The sequence below is a fragment of the Notamacropus eugenii genome, chromosome 2 (assembly GCF_028372415.1).
Source record: "Notamacropus eugenii isolate mMacEug1 chromosome 2, mMacEug1.pri_v2, whole genome shotgun sequence".
Classification (NCBI taxonomy): Eukaryota; Metazoa; Chordata; class Mammalia; order Diprotodontia; family Macropodidae; genus Notamacropus; species Notamacropus eugenii.
Window position 1 is genome coordinate 187,271,057 of NC_092873.1, and position 25,009 is coordinate 187,296,065.

Consider the following 25,009-nt stretch of genomic DNA (forward strand, 5'->3'; position numbering starts at 1 on the left):
AATGGCAACACTGTAATAAACCAGGGATTAATCCCCTACCCCTCCAGAGTCTGCCAGAGTTGTCTTTCTTCTTTGTAACCCCCAAGACATGTCAGAGGGCTATCACATGCAGTGTTCTCACTTTGGGATTACAAAAATAAGGCGTACTTTAAGAACAATAATCATATTAGGAAATAATTATTGAGATTTTTGTACCTTTTCTTGTAACTTGTTAACACAAAGTAGCCTCTTCAAAAGGTTATACTTATTTTTTTTAACAGAAAAGGTAAAGGTAAAGATGCACAAATGTTTAAAAAAAACCAAAGTCTTTGTTTTTTGTTTTTGTTTTTTTAAGGAGAAAATAATTTTGTGGTTGGAGTTGTACGTTGGTAAGGCAGCAAATTACCTTAAAGTCTACCCTTTTACATGATGTCAGCATCTGGCTTCTATGCTCTAGAGAATTTCAGAACTTGGACTGCTTGAGTTTATCGATGTGGTAGCAAAGTTTCAGTGCTGGCCCTAGTTTCAAGCCCAGGTATTTCATCATCATGTCACTCTTTAGCAGTAACAATGCATTGCCATCAATTTCCTAGTTGAGGGAGACAGACAGAAACAAAGAAGGACAGAAAAAGAGTCAGAGACAGAGATAGGATATTTAGGAGAAGATGGTCATATACTTATGAATACTTTTCACATCTATTTTATTTTAATAAACATTTCTTATTTTCCCCTCCCCTTGTACCACCCCTAATCTAACAATAACAACAACAAAACATGAAAAATAAAAACCTTTGTAACAAATAGTCAAAGTCCAGCAAGATAGTCCCATTGGTCACCTGGAAAAATGTGTGTCTCATTTTAAGACCACCTTTTCTCTGGCAAGAGATTGGTGACATCTTTCATTTTTCAGTCCTCTGGACTTGTGGTTTATCTTTGCATTGATAAAGAACTCTTTCAAAGATGTTTTCTTTTTAAAGATGTTATTGTATAAAGTGTTCTAATTCCATTCATTTTACTATGCATCAGTTCATGGAATTCTTCTCTGTTTTCTCTGAAACTATCCCATCATTTCTTATGGTACAATAATATTCCATTACATTCACAAAAGATAATTTGTTTAGTTATTTTAAAATAGATGGACATCCCTTTAGTTTTTAGTTTGGGTCTATGGTGAAAAGAGCTGCTATAAATGTATTTGTATATATATATATAAATAGATATAGATATAATATAAATATATATATATAGATATATATATATAACTCCTTTTTCTCTTTTTTTGATAAGGCAGACACAGGAAAGGACAAAGGTACAGGTATAGAGGGTAGGCCTGATACTGATAATACTACATCAAAGGATATGAGCAATTTAGCAATTTGGGGGGCCTTGTTCCAAATTGCTTAGACTTGTGAATTTTAGGGCCAAAGCTGACTTAAAATCACACAAACTATTTAAGAAGATAAGTTGTATTTTCCTTGTCAAATAACCACTTCTATCTTTTTCCAAGTGAAGCTTGTAGAGGAATTGTTAAATACCAAGGCTGATCACTAGAAAAATGACCTTGTATATTAGAAAATTAAGCCTTTAGTTAACAATAATGATAATAATAATGACTAATATTTATTTATTCAGTGCTCTGTGGTATAAAGGTGCTTTTAAAAGTGACATCTTCTACCTCTGGGGACTTGAAGAAAAACAAATCAATATACCCTGATTTTGAAAGCAAGGGTTATACCTGGATATGCACCTTCATTTTTCTCAGGATTGCTTTGTACCTTTTTTTATTTTCTGAGAAACATATACATACATGCACAATATGTATGTGTGTATATATATATATACACATGTATATATATATAATGTGTGTGTGTGTGTGTGTATTTTCCAAATAGCTTCCATATTCTCTCTCTCTGTTTCTTTCTCTCTCTCTCTCTCTATATATATGTATACACATACGCATATATATTTGTTGTTCAGTTGTTTTAGTCATGTCCAACTCTTTCTGACCTCATGTGGAGTTTTATTGGCAAAGATATTGGAGTAGTTTGCCATTTCCTTCTCCAGCTCATTTTATAGATGAAGAAACTGAGTCAACAGAGGTTAAATGACTCACCTGGAGTCACACACCTAGTAAGTGTCTGAGGTTGAATTGGAATTCAGGTCTTCCTGATTCTGGGAGTGGTGCTCTATCCATTGCTCCATGTAGCTGCCATCTATATCTATATCAATATTGATAGCTATATCTGTGCTATGTATATTTATACGTATATGTGTTTACGTATTATGCATGTATATATGTGTGTGTGCATATAGTAGGGTTGCATATAGTCACTTAAAAAAGTGTTCAAATCTACATATTCTTAAGAAGCCTCTTTTCTCCCTCTTGCCTGGAAAGAGTGCTGGATTTGGAGTCAGAAGACACGGGTCCAAAACCTGTCAATAACCAGTTACTATGTGTGTAACCTTGAGAACATCATTTCACTTTTCTGGGCCTCAGTTTCCTTGTCTGGAAAAGGAGGGACGTGGATTAGATGATCTCGAAAGTCTCTTTCAGCTCTAAATCTAAATTGGGATATTTTTAGAAAGTTCATCTTTAAATGTTGTGTATATCCTTGTTTCCAAAGGTCCTTTCCAATGGAAAGAGAACTGATTTTAAAGGACAAGGCCTTGGGTTTAATTCCTCCTCTGCTTCTTACCTATGTTATCCTGGTCTAGTTACTTCCCCTTTTTGACATGAAAGCATTGGATTACATGATTTCTAAGGTCTAGATCTTATGATCACTTATGCTCTCTCGACTTTCATGAACGAGTCAATGATTTGTCAATGGGTAGACAACTGAGAGACAAAGAACTCTACAATGCAACTGAACAGTGATTTAATAAGCGCCTACTATGTTCCAGGCACTATTCTAAGTGATGGGGCTGCAAAAATTAAAAAACAAAGTCTCTACCCACAAGGACTTTACATTTTATTGACCAGCACTCTCATACTGTGTGTTTCGGGTACAGGCTAATCTTCTCTTTGCCTGTGTCCCCTTGTTGAAGCAATTGGAGAAAACAACATCCCTATTATTGAGTGAGGACTCAGGAAATTTTCTCTCTGTTGTGTTCTCCAAACCATGAGCCCTTACTCCAGTCTTTTTGTCTCTCTAGGAATGAGATATGACATCCATTCTATCCTTAAAATATGTGAACAAAACCAGGTCAGAGGTTTGGCTGCTTCCTTTCCCCATATGCCATTCATTCCCTGGGCCTCTTGTGATTTTTTCCCCTAAAATTTTCCTCCCTGACTTTAGCTGATTGCCAATGTGGTAACTGCACGCAGTGAGAGGTTTCAGGTGCCTTCTGGTCCTGTCAATAACTACACACAAATTATTCACCTGCTTCTTCCTAGAGTTTAGCGCATGCAATTACATGGCTACAGTTAATACGCTAATCACCTGTGGTACTTGTGTTAATCCCATTCTGCTAAGAAAGACTCAGAACTCCTGGAGATATATTTAATTTATGAGTCTAATTCAATTGGGCTTCTTCTCACCTCAGTTTAGATACTTGTACTGTGTATTCCTCAGAACCGTAGATACAACACTGATGTAAGTTAGAAGGGCTTCAAGAAGGGGAATGATTATTGTTCATTCTCTGTGAGAAGAACTGGACCCAGGGCCAGCCCTAGGCAGAAATCTGGGGCAGGTCAAGATTGTCTTTGTCCTGTCCCTCCTTTTAATTCCCCTTCCCCTGCACCTCCTCTTTCCTCTACCAGGGATGTGGAACCTATGGCCCTGAGGTCACATGTGGCCCTCTAGGTCCTCAAGTGCAGTACTTGGATTCAGTTAAAGGGCTATACTTGAGGGCCTAGAAGGTCACATGTGACCTTGAGATCACAGGTTACCCATCCCTGTCCCAACCTACTAAACCCAGCATCTCCCACTGGAATAAACCTTCCCTGAACAGAACTAGATGTTCTCTCAGGCTTCTCCAATAAACTTCTCTTCTTCTACCTCACACTCTCAATCAAAAGATGCCCTATACTGTACCCCACTGCCTCTGGATTTGTTAGATAACAGCACACTGATATGACAAACTAATTTATCCAGTTGTGCTAATGACCATTAGTGCTTTAATGGAGTTCTCTAACAGTGTTCATGGGATGTTCTGCCACAGTGTGTGTATGGGGTCCCTGAAAATCATCATTTGTTTTGGGGGTTGGTGTTTGCAGGTGCTTGTCAGTAGACAAGCTTTGTCACCTGGTTGCTAGTACTCCCCTCTTCCCCCAATACAGCATATACCAGAGTGGAGCAAGCAACAGCGAAGGTTCAAAAATGAGCATGGCGCTGAGAACTGAGTGACAGTGGATCTGGATCCAGTTCTCATTCCTACAGGAAACTGCCTGAGATGGTCACCAGGCTCAACCCACCAGATAAGAAGGAAGAGGGAGAACTGCAGGCAGAAAGAAAAGTATAAGCAAAGCTAGAGAGTTAGGAAATCACATGGCATGCGTGTGGGGGGAGGTAGGCTAGAATGCAGTTTGGTTGGAATTTAGAATAATTTGGGGGTGGAGAACTACGGGGAAAAACTAGAAAAGTAGGCTGGTGCCAAATTGTGGAAAGCTTTGAATTCCAGGCAAAAAAACCCAAACAAACAAATTCTATTCAAGAGGAGCCACTCAAGACTTTTGAGCAGAATATTAACATTGCCAGGTCAATGCATAAAAAAGACTAGTCTAGTAGCAGTATTAAGGATAGGTGAGTGCCCACAAGAAAGCCTGTTAAGCAGGTGTAAGTGGGAGGTGGCAAGGAGCCCCTTGTACTAGGATGGTGTCAGCAGAAATAAGTGAGGAGGGGGCAGATGAAAGAGCTGTCACAGAGTAGGGTCCCTGGAACTGATTGAATGTGAGAGGGAGAAAGAAGGAAGAATCAACAATCAAGGTTTTGAATATGGGAAATCGAATGATCTCACAAGAGATGGCGTGCATGATCAGTAGAACTGAGTTCTACGTACCTGGAAGCTAGACAAGGACTTTAAATTAAATGCCCACCTAAACTTTTCTTTGATGTATTTATCTCTTGGGAATGGAATTTACAGGTTTACCCTATATTAAATGATCTTAAATGAAAATCCAGGTTTCAGAAAAAGATAAATGGTAGTATGATGTTTCACTTTATAAAAGGACTCCATAGGATAGATGAGAGACCTAAGGATAGATTTGAAGACTACATAAATTCAAATGGGGGAAAAATTCCACTAACTTCTAACTGTAATTCAGCATTTTCTCTAATTACTTAAAAACATTCAGAGTTATCCATAGACCTTACTGTTTTGGGGGTTCAGGATACAAAAAATAAGAGCTGCTACTTTAAATAGTGACTTTTCCCGATGCATTTAAAATATTCTTTGATTTGTAAAAGACTGGAGTTTCCTAGAACACATCTACTAAATATAAGGTATGACTATAAAAGAATAGGAGTAATTTTAAACAAACATTCTCAAACTTATAAAGTCATTGACCCCTTCAAAATATTCCTCTCACGAGGCTAGACATTTATTGCAAGGGTGCTATCATTATTTAGAATGTTTTTGGAATTTCTTTAGAGTCAACTGGGACATATTCTTTTGAATATAAAACCTCAGTGGTTAATCATTTGACAGTAGATTTTATTTTTTTTTATTACAATCAAAAGTCATTCAAAGACAAGTAGGGAAGAATAAGGAATAAGTAAGTGCTTCTCAAGGGAACTGCTCTAAGGGAGTAGCCAGGTGCTGCAGTGGGTACAGTACCAGCCCTGAAGGGCAGGAGGACCTGAATTCAAATTTGACCTCAACACTTAATAGCTTGTGACTCTGGGCAAGCATCTTCTCCCCCAGAAGTAAAGTGGATAACATTCATTTGGATGAGTAAGTTCTGGAAATTTTGCTTAAAAGAACAATAATATAATACATAATAATTGTATAATATATAATAATAATATAAAAATGGTCACATAAAGGCAGGTAGGCTTGAAACATATGTTAAGCTCTCTGTGATGTTAGACTCCGCAATGGTGTGATCCTTGGTCTCCACCGAGCTGCTCACGGACACTTTGCAATGACAGAGGATGGCAATATTTTTGGCAGAGAAAAAGATAAAGCAGTATTGGGAAGCAGGGCAAGCGCATGGGGGTGACTTATTCATTCATCAGACCCTTTCTGAGTGAGGATAGAGCCAAGAGATAAAACTAATAGTTGCATACACTTTTAGATTATTTTACAAATGAAAACCATGTCAATAATATTCAGACATCAGGCTTTTTCCCCCTCTTCCCCACCGCCACCTCTGCCCCCTCCACCTCAGACACCAATACAATGCCTGCTTCTATATACAGATGTGGCTATTGTGCTGTTATCCTGGCTGCTCAGTCATTCAACTGAGGTCTCCCTTTCCAGGGTACATAATAGGGAAGCTTTCCTTGCCTATAGCAGCTAGAAGGCGAGTGCATGGGGTGGAGGTGGGCTTGTCACAGGTATTCTTAATGCTCATTCTCTGACCCTCCTTCTAACTCTCTCCTAAATGAACCTATTTACAATAAGGTGTTTCCAGGGATAGAATAAAAACAAATAATGTGCTATACAGGGAGATGACATAGCAGGTTAACAAGATAGTTTAGTGTGAATCCAACCCTTGGCTTTGGGGAATCTCAGGGCATTTTCAAAACTGTGTCTCATTTGTTTTGGTTAAGCCTGGGAATTCAAATGACTGTGGCAGGTCTATCTTTAACCTGAGGTCAACAAACCTGACCCACAGTCATGAGCAATAACTCATACATAAAGCCACTAAGTGCTCAGAGACAAGAAGTGCTAAACAGCAACACAAATTTCAGATCCCATGGTCCATGGGAGCGTTGAGAACTGAGCCTTAAGAATGTCCTTGATCCTTTTTGTGGGATGAGGCTCTCAATGTTGAGGGCAGAAAGGGTTACATTTTCTAGAAAAGGTCCTAACGGATATCCCCTATAACTTCCTCTTGATTGGTAAGTCCTCACATTAGCAACGTACTGGACATGCTACCACTTCACTTAGGGAAAAAATTAGCTCTAAACTGGCCTACCTGGTAAATGTCAAAATCAGATAACATAAGGGACAAATGAAAGACTTTTTCATTTTAGATCTACAGCTGGGGGTGGGGTGGGGGAGGAATCTTAGAGGTCTTCTAGTCCAGCTCCCTCATTTTACAACCATGGAAACTGAGGTCTAGAGAGTTTAGGTAAGTTCTCCAAGATCATACAGGTAATAAGCACAGAGGCAAGATTTGAACTCTGGGAGAGTAGGCAAGTGCTGTTTTCACTCTATCTCCCACATTTTGCTCTGATAGAGGGGAGTAAGTGCTGTTCATTTGGTCCACCTTAGCAAGTCAGTGCACCTGTATGTTATCTCAGACCCACCCTGCTCCCAACCCCTTGCTGCATTCCTCAGGGCCCACAACATCTACATACATGTTTTCTGAAGAGCTCCACGTGAGGTCCTAAGGCCTGAGGGTCAGCATCTTTCACAAACCAGACTACATCTTCCACAGTCCAGGTGGAGGGATTCTTGCTGGTAGGTCGGGCTGCATCTTGTCCATCTGGAGAAGGACTTGAGGCTAAATGGGAAACAGCAAATAGAGCAAAAGCACAAGGGGCTATTAGAAAGTGGACCTGGAATCTACCACTCAGGGACACTGATGACTACTCTATGGTTCAACCTTGGGCTTTAGTCTAGGGGAAAGGGGAAAAGAATTTTCCTAACTAATCAGAACACAGGACACCAAGAGGAATATGTGTGTGTGTGTGTGTGTGTGTGTGTGTGTGTGTGTGTGTGTGTGTGTGTGTGTGTGTGTGGTTTTAGATGTGGAGTTAGGGAAGGTGGTGGGATGGAGAAGAGAGACATGTTCTGTTGCTGGGGAAGGGGAAGGCTGCAAGGTGTTTTTCACTCTTCTATTCCTGCCAAGCCCAATCTAGAGGGACTGAATAGTAAGGAAGGTGTCTGAAGTCATGTTGGTTCTGGTGTCACCGGATCAGAATCCAAATACCACCTCTGACACTTATCTGTGTGATCTTAATGTCCCTGATACTCAGTTTCCTTTTCTGAGATTGTACTGGAAGGTCCCTAAGTCCTCTTCAAGACTTAAGTCTACAACTCTAAGATCCCATCTGAAGACCAAACTACTCTCTATAGGCCCTAAAATGGGAGAAAGGAAGAAACAGGGGTTGGTAGATTATTTTTCCTGTACCAACTGATATCCTTGGTGTTTAAAATAACCTTTCTGCTCAGTTGTTCAGTCATTTTTCAGTTATGTCTGACTCTTCATGATCCCATTTGAGGTTTTCTTGGCAGAGATACTAGACTAGTTTGCCATTTCCTTCTCCTGCTCATTTTACAGATAAGGAAACTGAGGCAAAGAGGGTTAAGTGACTTGCCCAGGTTCACATAGCTAGTAAGTGTCTGAGGTCAGATTTGAACTCAGGAAGATGAATCTTTCTGACTCCAGACCTGGCACTCTATCCACTGCACAGCACCACCTAGCGGCCTCTTTCTGATCAATGTCCTTTTAATCCAAGTCTGTCCATGAGCTGAAGACCCCTGATGAACATTCTACTTGTTGATCTTCTAAGAAGTGCTAAGATAAACACTCAAAATGTGACTTTTTTTAATACTGTGAGGACAGGATGATTTAAGGTCATTTCAGCACAAACTGGCTTTAAATCAAAGCAACAAGAACACCGTGGAATGAAGGCATATTTATGTCTTTATTCTTGCTCTTGAATGAATCTTTGGCATCACATCCATGTTAATCCCCTTTCATGGGATTTATCACCCATGACAGGTATCACCAAGTCTAGAGAATTGGAGAGCCCATCTTTACATCACACCAAGATAAAGCAAAACCTTCCATTGCCAAAGATTCATACTGGCTCAAATCCTCCTGATTCCTGTCAGTACCAGTTGGTTTACAATGAATAGGTTTACCAGCTCTAAGGACACAGTTGGTATGTAAAGGGCTAGAGCTGCCACAGGGAGGGAAAACAGAGGCACATGAAGAATTTCCACAAAAGACATTGCAGAAGGTTTACAATGGAAAAGAAAAAGTGACCCCAAGATCCCCAGAGATCTCCAAAGAAGCATAATTAAATCCAAAACTCTCTTGCGCTGTACTACACTGGCTATTGAAGGTCATAGCATTTATAAATAGAAGGGACCTTAGGGAACATCTAGTTCAACTTCTTTTACAGATGGGGAAACTGGGCTCAGCTCAAACTCTCTCCCCATCTCTACATTTTAGAACCCTTAATTTCCTTTAAGCTAAGTCCAAGCACCATCTCCTATGAGAGACCTTTCCTGATCTCCCCAACTTCTAGTGCCTCTTCCTTAGCCCTACTCAAAAAAACCATATTTTTATAGGGTGTCCCAAATGTCTTAATTCAGTTTTAAGTTTTTATGTTTAATTATATTTACCTTGTCTTTCACAATGGTGCATAAGCCCAAGAAAGGCAATGACTACTTCATTTTTGCCTTTGTTTCCCCAGTGCATGAACAACTCACTTAAACTCTCAATGCTTTGGGCAATTCTCTAAGATTATAAATTGCAGAAAAGGTCCTGAGCTATATCAATAAAGGGAATGTCTTCACTCTAGAGTTCCCTATAACAGTGAAATCCAGCCCCTATTCCCCATCTTTAGTGTCTACCATAGTGCCTGGCAGAGAGTAGATACTTAATACTAGCTAGGTGGTATAAGGGATCTGGTGATTAACTTGAAAGGAGAAAAACCTGAATTTGAGTGCAACTTCAGCATATTCCTAGCTGTGTGACTCTGGGCAAGGCACGTAACCACTCGACTTTGGCTTCTTCGTCTGTAAAATGGAGATAATAATAGCACCAATCTGATTAGATTGTTGCATGAATCAATGAAAGTACTAAAAATGCTTTGCAAACATTAAAGTGCTATATAAATGCAGTGATTATAAATGTTTATAAACGTTTATTGATTAACTGATTGAGGGAGAGATGTGGTATCTTGTCCAACGTTAGAAGCTGGTTATTAGCAATACCAGGGCTAAACTCCACGTCTCTTGACTCCGACTTCTTTCCACTGTACCCCTATAACTCTCCCTTCTTACCCTTTATTCCTACTGCCACTACCATCCACCTCCATGCCTGCCTAGACCCTCCTTGCGGTGTGCTTGGGTTATTGAAATAGCCTCATCCTAAGTGATGTCCCTGACTCCTGTCTCTTCCCCCCTAGGATCATTTATTCAATAAACATTTGTTAATCCATCTGGTTAGGCTCAAGATCCTAAGTTTCCTTCAAAGTTTAGCTCAAGCACCACCTCGTGGCACTATCTGGCTCAAAAGAAGCACTGAATAAATGCTTGTTGATGGATTCATTCATTGAAGAGCAGCGTGTGGCAACATTAGCTTGATTAAATTGAAACTTGAATGCAACAAAGGGTGAAAGGGAGAAAGGAAGGAAGGAAGGAGGGAAGAGGAAGAGAGGAAGGAAGAGGTAGGAATGGAAGGAAGGAAGGAACAAAGGGAAGGACGGAAGGATTTGCTAAGTGCCTACTCTGTGCCAGGCACTGTGCTGAGCACTTTACAATTATTATCTCATTTGATCCTCAAAACAGCCCTGAGAGGTAGGTGCTATTATTATCCCCAATTTATACCTGAGGAATCTGAGGCAGACAGAGGTTGAGTGACTTGACCAGGGTCATATAGCTAGTAAATATCTCAGGACGTATTTGAATTTGCCATACTTCCCAAATGGGGCTCATTTCTGGAGCACAGGATGAGAGGAGGCTTGAAACAGTGTGACTGATGGTTGAAACCAAACCCATATAGAATGGAGAAGAGACATGCAATAGCCTAGGCTTTACACAATATTAATGGCACTGTTATTTTCTGAGCCAACCAGACTGTAAACCTCCAAGTCATTTTAGACTCATCTCTTTCCTTACCATCACCACCCCAATTCTTTCCTATCCAATCAGCTGCTATGATCTATTTTACCTTCACAATGTATCACGAATTCTACTCCAAAACACACATACCCTCTTTCCCTCTGGTTCATACTGCTACCACACATCAGGTATGTGAAGGGGAATAACATGAGATATGGCTAGAAAGGAAGGATGGAGCCACATTGTGAAAGGCTTTAAAAGCCAAATAGAGTTTGTATTTTATCTTAGTGGCAATAGCAGTCGCTGAAGCTTTTCCAGCAATGTGACGTGGTGAAAATTCTGCTTTAGGAATATCACTTTGGTGGCTGTCTGGAAGATAGATTAGAGGGGAGAAACTTGAGGCAGGGAAACCAATTAAGAGTCTGTTGCAATAATTCAGGTGACAGGTGATGAGGATCTGAAGTAGGTGGGGTTCCCATGTGAGTCGAGAGAAGGGGATGGATTTAGGAAATGTTGTAGAGGTAAAAGACTTGGCAACTGATTGGGTATATGGGGTGGTGGAGAGTGAAGAGTTAAGGATGACTATGAGGTTGAAAACTTAGGTGACTGGGTTAGGATTCTCTGGACAGAGATAAGAAGGTTGAAAAGAAGGAAAGATGGGGCCAGGGGTAGTAAGTTTTATTTTGGACCCAAAATATGTACTCAAAATTATTTTTAATTTACTTTGTATATATTTTGTACGTACTTAACAAGAGGTACGTTATTCTCCCCTGTAGAATTTAAGCTCTCTAGTGAATAAAAAAAGTTGGTTTTAGAGTCAGGTAGTTGTTGTTAAGTTGTGTCTGTCTATGATGTGTGGACCATAGCATGCCAATACTGGACGTGGAGCTTTCTTGGCAAAGATACTGGAGTGGTTTGTCATTTCCTTCTCCAGTGGATTAAGATGAATAGAGGTCATGTGACTTGCTCAAGGTCACACAGCTAGTAAGTGTCTGAGACCAGACTTGAACTCAGGTCTTCTTGACTCTATGCCCAGTGCTCTATATCCACTGTGCTATCCAGCTGCCTCCAGAGTCAGATAGATCTGAATTCAAATCCCACCTCTGCCATATACTGGATTTGTAACCCTAGGCAGGTCAGTGCCTCCAGGCAATTCTCCAGGACTATAAATTTCATGGTAAAAGAAGATCGGCATTGGTAGGAGTTTCCACACTGGCAACAGCTCATACCAATGAAATCTCAGGCCTAATTGAAAAAAAAAAAAAAGAGGTAGAAGAAATGGGAAATCTCCAATAGGCTAAATGCCCAATATCCAGTCACTAAATAGTCAGTCTTAGAAGAAAGGAATCATTCTCGTTTTCTAGATAGAAAAATGAATGCACTGAGCATTGATGAAATGAACTCTCCCAGGTTACCTATGGAATGTCTGGGTTCAAATTTAAGAGTTCCTACGTCTCTTTCTTAGTCCATGGGGTCACAGAAGTTTTCTATTTTCCTATTTTCTCTTCTGTGCTGTTTGTCCTTTGTTCACGAAGAGGACCATATCAGGAAGGTGATGTCATGACTTGCAAGTGAATTGGATTTAAGTGAGGCAGGGCTGTGCAAAGTCTCCAGCCTCAGTTTCTCCTCCAAACCCATCTGGGTCCATCTGGCAAGATGTAGATCAAGGTGACTGTAGATGCCCCATATGTCTCTTCTTGTAAAGTATTTGAAAAACACACAGGACTCCATTAAAACTGAGGAAAACAGACCTTTTGCTTTCCTGTCACTGCATGTGTGCACTTTCACTGGAGTAGGGATTTCATATGCTAAGAAGTCTTCCTTCCTGCTCTCTGTGGGATGTGGATGAGAGAAGGTGTTCTGCACTGGAACATTCTCTTGGAAATCTTTAATGCATCACAAAGCCATCTGAATGCCATTGTGTTAAAAGACATCTGTACTCAACAAGAGGATTAAGAATCAAGGAAATCACATTTGTCAAATACTTTTGAATCCCACTTCATCATAGCATTTGAATTAATCAGGATAATAGGTGCTCTGATTAGAAAAGACTGGGAGTCTTCTGTGCCATTAATGATTTTGTAGCTGTCAAGACTGGGGTTGAGTCTAACGTCCTCTTTTTGGCATGAATAAAGAAAAATGAAGATAAATGAACAGGTGAGTCTATAGAAAGCAAGGATTCTTTTTTAGTAAGCTCAGGGAGCTGATTTCCCATAGTACCTCAGCTGGTTGTATAGAAAAAGAAAAGCTCATTTTTAAGAAAGAGACTTCAGAACTAGTCAAAATTAAAAGAAAATAGAGAATTAGGGCCTGGAGCGTAGTAGGGTCAGAAATTTGTAGAACTACGAGAGACTGCTCTCATCATCTTTCTTGACCTTTCCATAGCGCATTGACTTCCTCTTCCTCACTGGGTTCTCAAGGTACTATTCTCTCCTGGTTTTCCTCTTACCTGTCTAGTTCATCTTTCTCCATTTCCTTTACTCTCCTTTGATCCACATCATGCATGTAATGCCTCCCATGTGTGGGCCCTGTTCTGGATCTTCTCTGTTATATGTAGCTTCTTTCTTAAGGATCTCATCAACTTCAATTATCTCTTTGCAGATGACTCCCAAATGTGTGTGTATGTATATATGTGTGTGTGTGTGTGTGTGTGTGTGTGTGTGTGTGTGTGTGTGTGTGTGTACATATAACCAATCCTCATGGCTCTTCTGGGCTCCAGTCCCATATCGCCAAGCTGCCTGTCAGATATCTTAACTTTAAGCATCTTAAACTCAACATATACAAAATAAAGCTCATTATCTTTCACTCTAAACTTATCCCTGCTTTTCACTCCTCCATTTCCAATAAGAGTAGCACTACTCTTCCAGTCACCCAAGTTGGCAACCTCAGAGTTGTCCTCAACTCTTCATTTGCATTCACCCCACCCACCTTTGTTTATCCAACCAGTTGACTAGTTTTTCTAATTCCCCTTCTTCTCAGCCAAATTGTTACCACCCAAGTTCAGACCATACATAATCACCCCTAACCTAAGCAATTAAAAACCCTGAGAATTTGGTGTCCTTGCTTCCAGTGTCTCCCCCTTCCCCAATTCCAACCCATCCACCACACTCTGAAAGCACAACTCTGATCATTTTACAGCATTCCTCAAAAAGTTTCAGTCTCTCCCCATTGTCTCTAGGATAAAATGTGAGTTCTATTTGTCATTTAAAGTCCTTCACAATCCTGCTCTAACCTGTTTCCAGACTGATTTCATATTACTCTCTCTTATATGCTTTGTGCTCCAAGACAAACTGGTTTGCTTGCTTTCCCCCATTCACGACATTTCAGTTTCTGTTTCTATGCTTTTGCCCAGACTGTCTGGGCTCCTCCTCACCTTTTGGAATCTCTAGCTCCCTTCAAGTCCCATCTCTAGTTCTATTTCCTATATGAAGACCTTTCCTGATTCCTCTACTTTTCAGCACAACGCTGACGTCCTCAAGTTATTTTGTATTTGCTTATTAAAGTATATTTTGTTTTCCTCTGTAGAATTTAAACCCCTTAAGGACAGGGATACTTTCATGTATCATCTTAGGATCAAGTAGCTAGTAGCAGAGTGGATAGAATACTAAGCATGGAGTCAGGAAGACCTCTGTTCAAATCTGGCCTTAGATACTTACTAGCTATAGGACCCTGGGCAAGTGACTTATCATCTGTTTGCCTCAATTTCCTTAATAGAGTAAAATGGGGATAATGATAACACCCACCTTCTCAGGGTTGTTGTGAAGATTAAATGAGATAATATTTGTAAAGTACTCAGCATAGTACCTGGTACATAGTAGGTTCTATAAAATGCTAATTAGTAAAGGCATCCTTAGCACAGTGACTGCCTGGAATATCACTTATAAGTCATGACATCACCTTTCTGATGTCAAGATCCTCTTTAAGAATGAAGGACAAACACACAAGCAAAAAGCCTGGAACATAGTAGGGCCTTAATTAGTGCTTGTCAGATTGAATCCAATAGATTGTACAAGCTATCTAGTCATTCTGAAAATGAGAAAATTTGGGTCTCAGAGTGAATTAGTAGCAGAATTCTCACTAGAATCTGGTTGTCTTGACTTTCAAGCTGGTTGTTGAGATTGTTCCAACCAGTAAACTGAGCATATGCTTTACTGCCTGTAAAACATTCCATGAAAACTTTTGTCAGGTAGGTGAAGCAAGAGAGAAGGTGGTCATGGATAGGACCAATGTCTAGTGGCCTGGCAGTGTGGACCTTCTGTGGGCATGGGGGTGGGTCATATAATTGTACTAGGCAAAGACCAGCAGCACACATAAGTTACATGTTAAGATTTGCCCAGGATTTAACAGCAGCCCATAAACCAACTTCAGGAAGAAGAAAAATGGACTCACCCAACGGCAAGTTTGTAAAACCTTTGCAGTGGTCTGTGCTTATAAAGATAATAAATAAACTACACAGACTGGCTGCTGCAAAGGTGTCAGGGAGATCTATGAATTCAGCCTGGCATCTTCAGGACAGGCAAATTTAATAGGTTAGCTGGAACACATGACAGATGTGAAAAAAATGTAGTGTCGAAGCCTGGTGAAACATGCAAACTGCTTGACAAATGCCTTTGTGAAAATGCCAGCATTTCTCATGGTGTGGAGTGCTTTGTAAGTAGTGATGTCCTTTCCCTGGATACAGCCCAAAAGCTTATGAAAAATGAGACCCAGTTGTGAATGGAGGTATAATGAAATGTTTTTCTTGAGCTGAAATAATAATTCCCAGGAATGGAATTGCTTTGAATCTAGTTTTTAAATAATCCAGCACATTTTTACATGTGGGCACACTCTGTCTCTCTGCTTCTCACACACCCATGTGAAAACTCAATAAATCCTCTCATGTATATCATGAATCTGTGCATGTTTTCAGCTCACATCTGAAAAATGGGGGAATGGAAAAACTGCTGGACAAGGAATAAGGAGTCATCATCTTCATCATTACATATGGCATTCAAATAGCACTTTAAGACTTGCAAACCTCTTTACATTTAGCATTTCATTTGATCTTCTTAACAACCCTGGAAGGTGGGTATCATTATTATTTCTTTTTTATTGATAAGGAAACTGAGACTCAGAGAAGTTAAAACACTTGCCCAAAGAGATATAGCTAAAAAGTGTTTGGGGCAGGACTCAAACCTAAGACTTAATTCCCCGTCAAGAACTCTTTGTACTGCACCATACACATCTTGAGTTCCACTGTTGCACCCGCTACTAACCAGAGCATTAATTGAGCCAAGGCCTTGCTTCTCTAGGTCTCACTTTTCTCATTTGTAAAATGGAGACACTAATAATTTAGTTAGTCTATAATCCTTCATTAAGCACCTACTCTATGCTTACTATATGCATAAGTGATGGGGAAAGAGAGCTAAAAGACAGTAGTTCCTGTTTTCAAGGAGTTGGCAGAGAAGAGGAGGGATAGTTCAGTTCGATAAACATTTACTAAGCACCTACTATGTGTCAGGCATTTTGCTAAGAGCTGGGGATAGAGAAAAAAAAGGTAAAGTACAATCCCTGTCCTCAAAAGGCCTTCATGGGGGAGAGACAGGGAGACAAAATGCAACAAATATATACCAAGTAACCTATATAGGAAATAATTAATAGGGGAAAGGCACTGGAATTAAAAGCACTTGGGGAAGGCGTCCTGAAGGATAGTATTCCAAGAATGAGAGATAGTCAAATTAAAATGCCCAGTGAAAGAGTGGCGTGTGAGAGGTTGGGTTTGAATCTAAGACCTCTCATTCCAGAGCCAGGGCTCTTTCTAATGCAGAACAGTTTGGGAGGTGGAAGGGAAAAGATGTTTTTCATTTCTATCACATGTGGAACTCATTTCTACGTTTTCTCATAGAAACCAGGTTATAAAGAGGCTGTGATCAGAAGTTAACCCACGGAAGCCTATTTAACCAATAATGTAATGGAAATGTTATATATTTGCAACAGCATTATGTCCTACTTCTCTTTTGCTTTCTGGTAGAAGTTGTATAATAATCCAATCACATTATGGGTATGAAGTATGGCTATGGGGGGGTGGAGGGGGGTGGAGGCAGTAGGAAAATCCCTAGAATGATTCATGGAAAAGGGTTACATTTTTAGATAGGAGGGAAGTATCAAAGTCCCCCAAATCTATTAATAATGGACAAAAGCTAAGAATTTCAAAAAGACATCTGATATTTTGTGTTTGTTTTGTTTGCTTACAGAAAGGTATTTCCTAAAGGTAAAATTTCCTTTTCTACATCTCTTGGTTATACAGACTTCACTGAACGTAAGCCAGTGTGTAGGAAAAAACAATTAGCAAATTCTAGCATTCACGTTCTTTACTTGTCCAAGCTATTTGGTTGTTTATTTTAGGTTAGATGTCCCACCTCTACTAAGATAAGGAAGAGATGATGTTTAAATGTACATATGCTTAAATTTCTACAAGTACATTTGAATTTGATACTACTGAACTTTGCAGTCAGGAGGCTGGTTTAGTCAGGTCTTCAAATGCTACATCCATAAACAAGTAATAAAGGATTATTTAGCCAACTTTAACATTTGAATTTTTTAATTGCTCTTTCCAGCTGTTTCCCTTTTATCTTGTGTGGAAGTTGTAGAAACACCATAGAGATGTTTTGTTTTTCTTGAAGTTAGAAAAGAGGACATGTTTCTAAGACAAACTTCAGTATGGAAAGATCTCTATTATTATACCCTTACATGAACATATAATATAACAAGATCCATGAGTTAGTTGACCTGTCACTAAATTAGCAGAGGAGATTCTGCTGAAGTATGGAGAAAAGCTTCATTTAGGTATGCTTACGCACAGCCATTCCTATAGAGGGAATATGGATGTGGTTATGAATTGTGACTATGAAGCCATGATATTAATATTTCATTGGGGCTTATAGAATAATTTCACTTATCTTATTGTCATATTTGGTGTTCCATTCAACTCAGTTCAACACAGATATTGAACACAAATATTGACTATTTACTACAGAGAAAAACAATGGGCTGGGTGCTGTGGGGAAAGAAAGCTTATACAAAACTACTCCCTGCCTTCAGGGAGCTTACAATGTGACAGAAGAGGTAAAACATGCACCCAATAAGTCAGAATGAGATAGGTTACAGGAGAATTATGAACAAAGAGTATGAACGTGCTTGTGTGTGTATTCAGAGACAGAAGAAAAGAAGCTCGGGAGAGAGGAAACAGAAAATAAGCTTCTTGAGGATATAGACTTCTGTTTTTGTATTTGGATCCCCCAAAGCTTAGCACAGTATCTGACAGAGTAAAATTTTAATAAATGCTTGTTTACTTCCTGAATGAATGAGTGGAGAGAAAAAGAGGAAAGGGAAAGGGAAGGAAGAGAGAGAAAGGAAGGGGAGAGGAGAAGAGGAGAGGAGAGGAAGGGAATGGATTGGATTAGATAACATATGTAACTCCCCCTTCTAAACTATAAAACCTATAAAAATGTCACTTGTTATAACATGATGAACCTAACCATTTGGGTGATGAGAAGATCAACCGAAGATACGGAATGTTGCCATTTGGTGATTCAGGATATGACAGCTTTATAAGTATTGAGCATTCAAACTCATAATTCTCTCCCTAGACAACTCCAAACTCTAACCCAGCAAAATGACAGTATGTGATAAAAATTCAGGCTGCACTAAGATCTGATTTACCCTGTTTCTGTATTTTGAACGCTAAAGTTTGGATCTAATTATGGATGAGAATCCTTCGAAGTCTACTGATAAATGCAAAAGTCAGAAAGTTTTAGCTATTTGAAATTTCATATTTCTCAGCAATTCTCTCTTGGCTGAGAGACAGGAACACACTCTCAGAGAATTTCTTCACCTGAATACCAAAGCAAAAACCAGGGAAGCGTGGGCCATGTACACACACTCTTCACATTACATTGACAAGTGTGACAGATAAGCTCAGTCACGTGCATCAAGATAGGAAGACAGACCAAGTTATTCACTAGAGGGAGAAATTCGAGTGGTCCTTCATGACACCAGATTCTTGCCATCTGCACATGGCCTTCTACACAGTTATTAGGACTGCATAAGATACATGATTTCAGTTTACACCATGGGGAGGGAGATGTGTCTGGTAGTCTTCCCCAAGTTTATGACCAAAGTCACTACTATTCCTAGAGATAATTCAGTGCTTTCGTGATGAGTGTGATTTTTAGAACAATAATCAGGAATGGACTGAGTGACTTTAGCACTACTCAGAGGAGCCAAGTTGTTTAGTGGTATCTTAGTAAGAAAACTATAGTATTGTCAAAGGTGTGACTGAGGGCAGAGATTGCCTAATTTTTGCCTTTGCTTCATCTAGCTTGGCACTTGATACATAATGGGCACTTAATATAAATGTTTATTGATCAATTCAGGTGAGGGTAGATTGGACAGGTTGAAAGAAAAGCCATATAAACGTAAATGATAGGACCTCTTCATTTAGCTAGAGTCGTTGGTATTTGCCATGCTAAGAGCCAACAGTCTCCTAAATGGACTTTCAGCTTTTAGTCACTCCCCTTTTCAATCTAACTAACTTCAGTCTAACTGAACTTTAGAAGAAATAGTCTTCTTAAACCACAAATCTGACCATGCCACTACCCTGCTCAAGGACCTTCAGTGGCTCCCTATGATATCTAGTATAGAACATAGTGCTTCTTGACAATGAAAGCCCATCACATTTGACTGAAGACTGCTTTTCTAGGTTTGTCTTGCATCACTGTCTTCATGCATTATAGATTTCATTCAAGCTATCCATGTCCATAGAGAGTTATTCATGTCCAAAATGCATTCCTGGCCTACTTCCACCTCCCAGAATCCCTCTCTTTCTTCAAGTCTTAGCCCATGTGCCTCTTCTGCAGGAAGCCTTTCCTTGTTCCCCATGTGTTGGTGCTCTCTGCCACCTTAAATCATCATACATATTCAAAAGTCTGGTGTTCAAATCCCAAGTCCATCCAAGAGACCTTGGGCAAGTCACCTAGCCTTTGCAGGTTCCTTTTTCTAAAAAAAAAAAAAATGAAGGAATGGGACAAAGTAGCTACCAATATCCTTTTCTATGGAGATAGAGTGAAGTTCTTTTTTTTTAAAGCAGACTTTTATTTCCAATGCTTATTCAAAATCTTTCCCTGTCCCAGCCCCCATCCCTACCAGAGTGTTAGGAAATAAACCACTCCTAGTGCCAAGGGCATTCCTGGGCAAAACACAGCCTAGCCCTCTTTCATTGCTTCTCCTTCTTTCCTAATTTAGGCTCAAACTCCCAGTAATCCAGTCTCTGCCTTCTGCGACTTTGTATAGGAAAAGTTTTGTTTTTCAATTGGGGTGTGAAAGGTAAGGTAAATGGGGTTAATTGACTTGCCCGAATCACACAGTTAGTAAGTGTCAGGTATCTGAGGTCACATTTGAACTCAGGTCCTCCTGACTTCAGGGCTGGTGCTCTATTCATTGTGCCACCTAGCTGCCCCAGAAAAGTTTTCTTTTTTTATTCAATTAATTCAAATTAAATCTTTGTATATATATATATATATATTTTTAAATTCCCACAAAATTAGATCGAAATTCTTTATCTCTCCCCTTCTTTTCAGTTACTTATCTTAACACCTTATGGCTATGGCCCTGCCTCCTTACTGAACTCCCAGCTCTGTCAAGCCTTAGCCTTTAGTACGAGCTTCATATTGGCTCTGGTTCTATTTTTGAATAGTAAAGCCTGATCTAAAAATAGGTCAAGAAGGCTACTTCCTAGGGAACAAAATGCAAGCAGGTCCAAAGAAGAATATGTTATAATAATATGGTTTATATATTCCCATATTGTCCAAGCCAGAAAATGCCAATCTCCCTGGCAAGTGGATGTTTATGTTGTGACCAATCCAGTCCTATGTATCACAAACAAAAGCTCAAAGTTCCCAGAATCCCCCTGTGTTGTCTATCATCAATACTTTACGTAGCCAACTCCAGAGTTGTGCCTTGTAGAATTAAAGACAGAGGATGGGTTCATTTAATTATTACAATAAAATTACTTTTCTCCTAATGGAATCTTGGAGAGTAGGAGTGAGGACAAATTTGACAGGATAAGGCACTTGTGAAGATAACAGATCTGGGGACAACACAGTCACAACCTCAGAGCTGATGTTTTAGAGAACCCAAAGCTAACAAGAGAAAAGTGATCTCTTATCAGGAAGGAGAGGAGGAGCCAGGAGGTTGGAAGGGAGATAACACCTACTGCCTAGGGTTGTTGTGAGGATAAAATAAGGTAATTCTTGTAAAGAATTTTACAAGCCTTAAAGCTCTATACAAATGTTCGCTATCATCATCATCATCATCACTGAACAGGAGATGGAAGGGCACCAAAGTTAATTTTTTTCCCTGTCCTATCATCCTTCCAAATATAAAATGGGAAGGGACTCCTCCCTTTGGAAAATGATATCCAAGACAGAGTGCTCATCCCTTCATTCTAGCCTGAAAAGTCATGCCAGGGGAGGGGCATGGGGCAGGGTTTATAGCCTTATGGTATGAACCTAAAGATTAACAGAAGGGTCCTGATTCCTTCCCAGATCTTCCACCTCCTTGAAAAGCTGGCTCCCATAACTCCTTGCTTCTCTACCCCCCACTACCAGGAGCTGGCTGTGTAATGAAGCAGATTGGAGCCTGGGGGAGGCTTCTGGAGATGGCCCATGTGTGCTGGGTAGAGCAAAGTAAACATACATGAGAGTGTTTTTGATCATGCTTGGCTATATATGTATGCAATCTATAGAGATCTGGTCGTCTGCAAGCCAAGGATAAGAGCAATGTGATATTTTGCCTTAAAAGATACAGGCAGGGATGTGGGAGGCAGTAAAGGAAGAGGGCCAGGGCCTCCTAACACCAGGTGAGATCTTCTTTTGCTATGTTGTACTTGGCAGGGAAATTATAAATTATACTGGCTTCTAGAAGAAACTGCCACTTTCTCAAGAGTCCTCTGAGCAGAACCCCTCAATCTCGACCTCTGACTGTTACACAAGGGTGAGATCCATGGGGTTACATTACCACTTTTGTTTCCTTCCAAATAAGTGCCATTCCTCATGAGGCCAAATGCCTGGTGCCTCAGACCAGCAGTTGAGGGGCCGCTGGAGGACATGGGGCCAGAGCGGTGACTGCAGGAGGAAGTAGTGAGGCCTCTCCCAACACATCCATCTCCAGAGCTCAGCCTCCCAGAATACAAGGAGGAGGAAGAGGAAGAGCCCGTGCAATTGAAGGCCGAATCAGAGAGGTCCACACTGTAGCGCTTCATACCCACAGGGTCCGCCAGGTAATCTTCAGAGATGACAGTTTTGGCTGGGCAAGGAAGCAGTGCAAAAAGAAAAGCAGAGATCAACACAAGAGATCAATGGTCACTGTAGCATGACAAACCTTTCCCTGACAGTCAACTCCCAAACATTCAGAATGTTGGGAGTTTAGGGACAATTGAGGGTAGTGAGCCAGGAAGACCAGAATTCAAGTATTGCTTTTGACATATCCTGGTTGAGTGACCCTAGACAAAAATCACTTAACCTCTCAGTGCTGAAGGCAGTTCTCTTAGACTATAAGTTGCAGAGAAGGTATTGAGAGTTCATTCTAATCAATGAAATCCTACGTCCAGACCAGACTGTATCCTTATTGTGAATTTGGGGAGTGGTGTAATATAGATAAAAGAAATCAGCAGAGATTTCCCACATCTTGTTAACCAAAAAATAAGATAAAAAAATTAAAATACCTATTTCATTCATTCTCTGAGAGGAGAAGGGAGGGGATGCCTGTGTTTTTCAAACACTACCACACAGGAAGCCCAAGAGTCTAATGATCAATCAAATCCTCTGAAAAGAGTTTCTAGGGCCATCACCCAGCAACTTATTATGAGGGACCATAGAACAGAACCTTCCAACATTCCTTCATTTCTTCCTCCCTAATCTTTCCTTCCTCAAAATGGTCAAGAAGTAAAGACCTGCCCCTACCTATCTAGGTGGATGCTAAATTCTTAATTTTTTTCCATGAGTAGACAAAAATCAAAAAAATTTTGGTATCCAGAAAAGAGGTATGATTAGGCAGTGTGGTTTAGTGAGTAGAAGGGATAGAAAGGGAAGCAGGAAAGATCCAGACTCAGACATTAGCTATGTGACCCTTATAAGTCACTTAACCTCATCTGTTTCATTGTCTATGACATGAAGATAATAATAGCGCCCCCTTGCAAGGGTGTTGTTGTGAGGCTCAGATTAGATGTGTGGGTAAAGTGCTTTTCAAACTTGACAGCAGGATATAAATGAGAGCCATTATGATGGTGGGAATATGGTTAACTGAAAGATAGAAATAATTATAATAGTCAATAAAATAGTAAATATAATATATAGTCTACTAATAACAGCTGACATCTTACAAAGTGCTTACCATAAAAATAGCTCATTGATTTCTCCCACTAATCTTCCCTCCACATCTCACATCATTCAAATGGCTTTCCCCAGAATCTCCTTCTTTCCACCTTTTCTCATGTGAAGAGGTGACCCTTCTTGACAAGGTAAACTCCTCTATGTGAACCCTTGATCCCATTCCATCCCACCCAAATTGCCCCTTTATCGTCCCCAGTCTCACTACTCATCAGCCTTTGTCTGTTGGTTGCTTCCCTGCCATCTACAAACATACTCCCATTTCTCCTTTCTGTGATCCCAATATCCCTGCTGGCTCTGGTAAATCATTTACAAACAGTACCTTTACTTCCTCTATTCTTACTGTCTTTTAAACTCTCTGTAGTCTGGCTTCCAGCCTCATCATGCAACTGAAACTGCTCTTTCCTAAGATACCAATGATCTCATAATTGACAAACGTAATGGCTTTTTATCAATCCATGCTCTTTTGGACCTCTTTGCAGCCTTTGACACTAGCCAACACTTTCTTTTGGACACTTTCTGCTCTCTGGATTTTTGTGCCAATGCTTTGTCCTGTCTTTTTCCCTACCTTTCTGACCAATTCTCATTCTCACACTTCACTGGTTCTTCCTCCAGATCATATCCACTAACCATGGGTACCCCTCTTAGACTATATCCTGGGTCTCTTCTCTTCTCCATACTATCTCACTTCATGATCTCATCAGCTCCTAGGGATTCAATTGTCTTTATGCTGCTGATTCTCAGATCCACCTAACTAGCCTTAACCTTTATCCTAACCTCCAGTCTCATATCCCCAACTCCCTATTCAACACCACAAGTTTGATGGAGAGAGGAGAGGAGGAGAAGGGAGGAGAAAGGAGAACAAAAACTTTTAGGGACTAAAATTTTAGGCACCTCTTTGAAAAGCAAAAAAGAGAAAAAAGAAAGCAGGAGGGGAGGGGAAAGAAAAAAGGAAAGGAAAGAGAAAATTTCTGTCTACACTTCAAGAGAAACAAATCAGAAAATGAAAAACATGCCAGAAACCTAGTAGGTCAAAGGATTATAAATTTAGAGCTGGACAAAGATCACCAATTACAATCATCTCATTTTACAGATAAGGAAACTGAGGTCCAGAGAGATAAAATGAATGATTAAATGGATGAATGAAAAGTATTTATTAAGCATTAGCCATGTGCTAATCATTAAAGATACAAATATGAAAACAAAAAGAGTCCCTGCCCTCTAGGAACTTAAATTTTTTTTTTAAGTAGTTTTATTGATGTGTTTTCTATGACCCATATTTCCCCTTGTACCTTTCACCCTCCTCTTCCAGAGAGCCATTCCTTATACCAACTAGTTTTTAAAAGAATAAAATAAAAAATACACAAAACCAATCCACACATCATAAAAGGATGACATCATTTGCAGTTTCCATACCCATGTGCTTCCCTTCCCCATGGGGAGGAGGAGGAGAGAAAAGTTGTCTTTTGTGTCTCTTCTTTGAGGCTATGCTTGTTCTTTGTCATTTTATAAAAACCACTTTCAATTGTTTTGTAGTTCTTCTTTCCTTCTACATTGTTGTAGCCTCTATCTATCTATCTATCTATCTATCTATCTATCTATCTATCTATCTATCTATCTATCATTTTTTCCTTGTCTCTACTTACTTCACTTTGCACTAGTTCATATAATTCTCTCCTTGCTTGTCTGTATTCATC

At 39.9% G+C, this 25,009-nt stretch overlaps 1 protein-coding gene across 1 annotated transcript in view; it reads right to left on the bottom strand.

The window, feature by feature from the left end:
• Window positions 1–307: 307 nt before the first annotated feature.
• Window positions 308–25,009, bottom strand: part of SCML4 (Scm polycomb group protein like 4) — a 172,795-nt gene continuing 148,093 nt past the window's right edge. The window contains exons 6-8 of the mRNA XM_072642986.1: window positions 21,943–22,230; window positions 7,446–7,591; window positions 308–568 (exon numbers count right to left, since the gene is read on the bottom strand). Of these exons, the coding sequence (XP_072499087.1) occupies window positions 443–568; window positions 7,446–7,591; window positions 21,943–22,230 (560 nt within the window). The 3' untranslated portion in view covers window positions 308–442. The remainder of the gene's footprint in view (window positions 569–7,445; window positions 7,592–21,942; window positions 22,231–25,009) is intronic.